Below are 8,053 nucleotides of genomic sequence, written 5' to 3'. Positions count from 1 at the left end.
GAAGAACTAGTTCCTGTCCTATTAAATCTATAATTGTGACATGTAATGAGACAACGCAACACAGTGAGAGCGATTCAGAAGAATGAAGCGATTCAGAAGAGCAAGTCCTAAGGATAAACATTTGATCGACAACTGTGCTAAGCATGAACTCCAATCCTTTGTTGATTGTTTCGCAGGATACCACCAGATCTAGTTGGATGAAAATAATGCAGAGAAAACAATCATCATTATTCCATGGGGGGTATACTGTTACAAGATGATGTCGTTCGATTTGAAGAACGCCGAGGCAACCTATATGAGGGCCATGACTACCCTCTTTCATGATATGATACATTAGGAAATAGAAGTGTACGTGCTTCTAAGAAAATACCGGATCACACAGTAGATTTGAGAAAGTTTTTTGACCGACTACGAAAGTATAACCTGAAATTGAACCCTGCAAAATATGCTTTCGAAGTCCCTGCCGAAAAGCTACTAGGATTCATCGTCAGCCGCCGCGGCATTGAGCTAGATCCGTCAAAGATCATTAACACATATTAGCATGAAGGTCAGATAATATGACAAACTACCATTTCTAATTTTACCAAATAAAAAACAGTTCAAGTCTTGCTTAAAAATCATCTAAGTTCCTTTTCCTTTTCTTTTTCCCTTTCAAAATATCACTATATATACTTCAAAAAAATTCCAAAGAAATAAATACTAACTTACGTGGAGCTCCTTAAATAATTTCAATGGGTTCCGTTAAAAATAAATAAAGAAATAAATGAGGTCTGAAGTTATGTCTAACGTATTATACGCGCAACTTGATTTCAAACTTGTTTTTCCAAACTTCCGAAACTAAAATTAGATTTCAAAGAATACAATTGAGACACAAGATGATATTATATCACTCAAATTGTTAAGGAATGAGAAAAAGCAATTTACAAGTTATTGAAGCTGAAACTTAGAAGTAAGGCATGCTTAGATCATTTTGCTAAAAATAAACTGCAAACAAGAGACCAATTAAAGTTCACGATATACTCTCATAAACAAAACTAAATCGATAAAAAAAAGTAGGGGCAGAATTCTTAACGAAAATTAACCAGACAAGACATGTAAGCAAAGGACTACACCCGTTAAGGAAATAATCAAATTGCCAATAAATAATCACACAAGAAATGTCCACAGAAGCTTTAAGTAGGAAAGCTCACCCTCGAAGCGTGAAAACAAATAGAAAAAAAAAAAAAGGAATTTAATTGGAAGAAATGTCACAGAAGCTTTCTGTCCGTATGTGTTTCTCTCCTCCCCTAGGGTATAACTTGTTTATATAAAGATTGAGAAAGAGGATATAAATATTTGGGGAAGGGAAAAGAGTCGTTGGTAGAGGATGTGAGAAAAAGGAAAAAACTACTAGATCACGAAAAGAGTAATATTTGCCCAAAAGAAGGAAAGATTTTTCTCAACTATGGGTGAGTATTTTGTGGAATTTAATTGGAAGATTCACACTCAAAATTGGAGTGCCTTTCGGTTGGATTGGTGGGCTAAATGGAAATAGATACTATTTTAATGAAAAATTTTCATAAAGTACTATTTTTTAGGTGTAATTAGCCATTTATAGATACCTTTTGCTATATTATGTATTATAGATACCTTTTATGTGGTTATAAGATGTATTTGATGTATTTAAGCTATTGTATTCATTAATACAATAGCAAAAATAGGCGTGAATCAGGGAATTCCAACTAAGCTTGAGATGTATTTGAATGTATTCACGCGGCCATATCGTGAATACAGTAACATATTTCGCGTAAAATATGGAAGGTTGAACTTGTTTAAAACGGAAAGGAAATCAATTCACCTGATATTCTCCTAATTTAATTCAACTAACACAAACTATTACCCATTAATCTGTATTCCTCCATTCACGATTCAACAAGAAAAATAGCGAAATCAAGAGCAACATCTGGAATTTGAGTTCTCCCTTTTCTCTATACCCAGTTCTCTTTTCAACCACGGAAAAGTGCGATTGATAGAATTGTATACAAAATACGGTATAATTCAATTATACATATGGCAAGTTTAACAGTGTTGTTGCGTCATTCTGGAAAGTGGAACGATGAGAGCAATTACGTCAATTTTCAATTGAGGAAATACTGATAAAGGAGTATGCGTCGTATAATGATTTGATTGCATCAATTTCTAATCAACTGGGCATAGATTTGAGCTCAAAGTCCATTAAAATTCAATACAAAGCAGAAGGGAATAGCACGCCAATGGAAATACACAATGACGTGGGTTACAGGGTATATGTAGAGTTGAAAAAAGAGAACAGAGAATTCGGGATGTATCCTTTGTGCATAACAACGATTGAAAAAGAACTTGTATCCGGTGGTAGTTTAATTCAAGGCGATATTGTGCAAATAGACGAATCACTTCAAAGGTATGATTCAGGTACAGATGATACGCTTGCTCTAGATTTTGTCAATTCAGGAGAAGCAATTGGGGTGTTTGAACTGGACAAGGATTTGATAATTTCAAAAACTAATCAAAGGGAGGTTATGGTTGGACAAGTATATAAGGATAAGGCTACATTGAAAGAGGTGATGGAGAATTATGCTATATCTCAAAGGTTTGAATTCCGAGTTGATAGGTCTAATGCTGTCAGGTTTGAGTGTATTTAATTTTTTTTTTTTGTATATTGAATTATTGGTTGGAGTTGTAAGTTATACGTTGATATATTTATGCGTATTTGTGGATTTTCACTTGATCTTCACTGATGTGTTTAACATCGTTTGTTTATGGTCTTTAAATACATGTATTCATATGTATTTTACTGGTATAATTACATTACAGTGGCTCTAATTATTTTCCTATTTTGTTTACTGGTTGGAGTTGTAAGTTATAAGTTGATGTATTTATGCGTATTTGTGGATTTTCACTTGATCTTCACTGATGTATTTAACATCTGTTTGTTTATGGTCTTTAAATACATGTATTCATATGTATTTTACTGGTATAATTACATTACAGTGGCTCTAATTATTTTTCTATTTTGTTTACTGTTTGTATTTAAGTGTATGCATATAACTATAATTGTATTCAGTTGTATTTATTGTATAAATGCATATAACTATAATTTTATTCAGTTGTATAATAATTTATATATATAGATGTCAGAATGTATTCATGTGTATACGAGTGCATTTTTGGTAAACATTTATGCTAATCATATGTATGATGATAAATTCTTTGCAGCTATACATTATTATGTATGTCAGAAGATTGTGAATGGATGTTTAAGGCTTCGAGCATTAATAAATCAGAACTATTCAAAGTGAGAGAGTTCATTGATAACCATATATGTCCGCTGAAGGACAAGGTGTATGAGCAGCGACAGGCAAGTAGCAGCCTTATAGGTGGTATGATTAGGCCTAAGCTTACTAATCATAAGAGGAAATACACCCCAAAGGATATTATTGATGATGTGAAATCAGATTTAGGTGTAGATTATAGCTACATGTTGGCGTGGCGGGCAAAAGAAAAGGCAATAAATTTTTTGAGAGGTGAATCGGCTGATTTATACAAAAAATTACCAGGATACTTATATACAATGGATATGACATATCCAGGTTCACACATCATAATGGTAAAATCGCCCAAAAATGAGTTCATGTATGTGTATATATCTTTGTATGCCTTTATAAAGGGGTTTGATCATTGTAGACACATTGTTGTTGTGGATGGAAGTCACCTAAAATCTTACTACACCGGAACATTCGTCTCGGCAAGCACGTTGGATGGTGCAGGTGAGTACGTGAATTATAATAAATTTTGTTAATATTTTAAAGATTGAAATACATGTTTTAAAAATATGTATTCAATTGTCTTTACAGGTCATATATTGCCACTAGCATATGGTGTTATTGATTCAGAGAACGATGCTGCTTGGACGTGGTTCTTTGAGCAATTCAAGATAGCATACGGTGACAGGGAAAATATGTGCATCGTTTCAGATAGAAATGAGAGTATCATTAAATCTGTATCGAGAGTGTATCCAGATGTACCGCATTTTGCCTGTATATGGCATCAATGGAACAACGTATATAAGAAATTCAAAAAGAGCCATGCAAAGTTGAGCGAGATATACTTCTCGATGGCAAAAGCATACACACAAGCTGAATTTGACAGTCTGACGGAGAAGGTGGAGAAGGTAGATATTAGGGAGAAACAATACTTGGAGTTAGCTGGATACGAAAAGTGGGCTAGGTTGTATGCACCTGTTAACAGGGGATGGACTATGACGTCAAATATTGCTGAGTCAATAAATGCCGCACTAGTGTCAACAAGGGAATTGCCAATATACAACTTCCTCGAAGAAGTTAGGAAGATGTTTGGACGTTGGAATTGCAGTAACCGCAAAGAAGCTACACAGACATACACAACGCTTGGAAAAAAATACCAGGAGATGCTGACTTTGAATGAGGCAATGTCTACACGCATGACTGTAAGTTTTATTTTAATGTCACTGTATCATATATTAAGCTTTTTTTTAGATAGCTTAATTGTTTTCTGAAATAACTTATACAGAATTTTTTAGATAGACGTATTCAGTTGTATTGTCATGCAGTAGCCTTATAATGTTTTTGTTTCTTTTCAGCTGCCTAAAGTTAAGCAGATCTTTGATGTATGTCATTGTATTCATAAGCTAAGACGTAATTATAGTTTATAGTCTGTCGGTCTACATATATGATGTATTCTTCTGTATTCAAACATTTCAGTTGTATTTAACTGAATAGTTCAGCATTATACATAAAGAAATTCATTTATGTGTGCTCAAAACTTATAGGTCTATGTTTAAATGTAGGTGGTACCATCGACTGAATACTTATATACGATTAACGATGGAGGGAGGCATTACAACGTCTGCCTGTTAGAGAGAAAATGCGTTTGTGGGAGGTTCCAAGTTGATGAATTATCATGCCCACATGCTTGGGTTGTATTGAAGAGCAAGTTTCTAATGCCAGAAGATTATTGCTCTAAGTATTACAAACCAAATTCTGTTGTAATGACATACGATGTGCCTGTGTACCCGCTAACGGACAGAAATGACTGGAATATACCATCATTGCAGAGGAAGTTGTATTACCACCCAAATGGAAAAGACCTCCTGGAAGGCCAAAGAAGAAGCGCGATAAATCTTTCAGTGAATTGCTGCAGCCGAAAAATCAACATTCATGTAGCATATGTGGGCAGGGAGGACATAACAAGCGAACGTGTAGAAATGCTCCACGTAGGATTTAGTTAACACTCTGACATGTATTAGTGCTCCAACGATTTGTCATTACTTCTGATGACATTGTGAAGTAATAAATTTTAAAATGCCTTTCGTGAATAGATTCTGGATACATTTAGTTGTAGTATTCTGTTGAATACATTCGAATACAACCTTGTCAACATATACTTAGCCAATTTATTATAGACAGTGCCTGAGTTGTATATACATAACTAATCAAAATACATTGAAATACAACTATATACTCAGCTATAATATAACAATTTCAATAAATACATATAACCTGAGTAAGTATCGTGTTGAATACATTCGAATACAACCTTGTCAACATATACATTCAATAACAATTTCAATAAATACATACATCAAGTTGAGTACATACGTATAAACCTGAAGCATACAGTTGCTGACTTTGATATATAAGCCAAGTGACTGAATATTAATACACATTTATACGCCCTGTTTAATAAGTATGAATATATCCTGTAAGATACATACGAGTAGAAACTATAGATTAAGCATGAGTACTTATGAACAAAACAATGAAACATAGATTGAAAAGGTGCAATTGTCATACATGAACACTGTTCATAAAGTGATTAGAACATTGGTTTTTCTAGCTAAATACCATCTTCTGTCAAAAAGATATTCAAAAAAACAGTATTCACCTAAAACTACATTCACCTAAAGCTACTCTAAGACTATCTGTAACTTTGAATCTGACTCCGTGATTTGCCTAGCAATCTTTGAGGGTGCTTCATTCTCACATATGGCATCAGCGTCTATCTTCCGCATAGCATAGTCCCAGAGGAGAGCACCACATCTTTGACGGAGTAGATTAGAATCAAATGTTGTTTGTGAAATCTCACCAAGAGTGCTCAGAAACTCTGCGTATGCCGGAACATGCACCCCACAATCCCTGAAAAATGTTGATTGAAACAATTAAAAATAATTCATACAATTAGAGTTTTAAAATGATACAAGAATGATGATTGAATACATACATGCTCCCAGCTTTTTGTTGAGGCATATTTGATATGAAAACAACTTCAAAGGGATCAATATGTGACTTGTCAGTGTATGCTGAGTAAGTAGACCAATCTATGCCTTGACTATCTCTGTAAAAGCCACTGATTGATAGATACAGAGGTACAAGCTTAGCTAGCTTATCTATCTCAGAAGCTACATAGGCATCATGACCTGCAGATCTGTACGAGCCATACACTTTGATACATCTCTCCTTGAATGAGACAACAGCCAATATCCAGTGTAGTTTGTCCTTCAAGTTGACTGGTATCAAGACATTGTCAACAGTATGCCAAGATATATTAGCTATCAATCTGTAGCCCCTTATGTACTCACATACCACATCCTCATCTTTGGCTATATTTGTATTACTATCGTATCAGCATACCTGTCGAAGATTTCAGCGATTCTTGTCTTGAATATACAATCAACAGTTGTACTTGAAGTTGCTTGTTTGGTTGTACTTTCCCTTCTTTCTCAAATAGTAGAATATGACGTCAATATGCTGTACACAAATTTAATGACATAGTGTTAGTGCAATTAATCAAATTAAGAAAAAGAAACTGAAAATGGTAAGTGAAAACTCAGTTAAATACATCGCACAGATTCAAGAATAATACATCTGAATACAGTAAAATACATCTGAATACACTTAAATACAGCAGATATTCAAGAATAAAGAGGCCATTAAATACATCATAGATATTCAGTTAAATACATCTGTTATTTACAACTACCGAGTAATGTTAAAATACATATGAATACATTTAAATACATGTTGTTATTCAAGATTAATGAGGCAATTAAATACATAGTACTGAAATACATCTATTAGTTACAACATACTGAGAACTTTTAAAATACATCTGAATACAACAAAATACAGCAGTTATTCAAGAATAATGATGCCATTAAATGCATCATACAAATTCAGTTAAATACTATTTACAACTACTGAGTAATGTTAAAATACATCTGAATACAATTAAATACAGCAGATGTATAAGATACATCTGAGTACAATTGATTACATAAAAGTAATGTAAGACAAATTTGTGTGAGAGCTCAATTTGTGAATTATACAATTAGACAAACCAATACTAAAAAAATAAATTATAGTGGAGTTGGGAGGGGTAAAACTTACATTATCATCCCATAGTTTATCGTCAAACGATAGAAGATAAAACCAATTTTTTGAATTGACTTGATCAACTCCAAAATCCAATGATATATGAAGTGTTGACTTGTTCTTCTTGTAATGGTCTTCCAAATTACTTCTACAAGTATGAGATAAAAAACATTATATCCATTTTTAAAAATATAAATACGTAATAGACATACTGGGAAAAAACTCACTTCTGTTCATGTCTAGCGAGAAGACCATCACGAACCCATTTGTCGTATTCCTGAATGATTAATGTAAGATGCGGCCCTGTTATTGAATCATCCTCAAAGGGATGTCTTTTTTCAAAAATGGGGGTCAACTTTACTGAGGTACCTGTTGTACATTGAATTCATGAATAAAGACTTTTAATTATAAAAACCATGGGGAAATGAATCATTAGTTTATAAAATACTAACCTGCGGAGTCGAAGTTAGACTCGTAAGGCGAAGAATACCATCTACTTGGTCGTCGATTCCTATGAGATGGTACTGGGGTTGATTCAACTTTTTTTGCACTGTTGTGTATCACAATTCTAGTTTCTGGAATTTGACTAGGAAGAAACTTTTCGTCCAGCTCAAATTGAGATACAT

At 33.7% G+C, this 8,053-nt stretch overlaps 1 protein-coding gene across 1 annotated transcript; it reads left to right on the top strand.

Moving 5' to 3' along the window:
- LOC109227766 (protein FAR1-RELATED SEQUENCE 2-like) lies at positions 2,253-5,284 on the top strand. Its single transcript, XM_019392964.1, has 5 exons — positions 2,253-2,644; positions 3,235-3,785; positions 3,873-4,483; positions 4,637-4,663; positions 4,844-5,284. The coding sequence occupies exons 1-5, from the start codon at positions 2,253-2,255 to the stop codon at positions 5,282-5,284; spliced, it is 2,022 nt and encodes a 673-aa protein (XP_019248509.1).

The sequence above is a fragment of the Nicotiana attenuata genome, chromosome 6 (assembly GCF_001879085.1).
Source record: "Nicotiana attenuata strain UT chromosome 6, NIATTr2, whole genome shotgun sequence".
NCBI classification, from domain to species: domain Eukaryota; kingdom Viridiplantae; phylum Streptophyta; class Magnoliopsida; order Solanales; family Solanaceae; genus Nicotiana; species Nicotiana attenuata.
The sequence above is the reverse complement of the archived record's forward strand: the minus strand, read 5'-3'. Positions and strand labels throughout refer to the sequence as shown.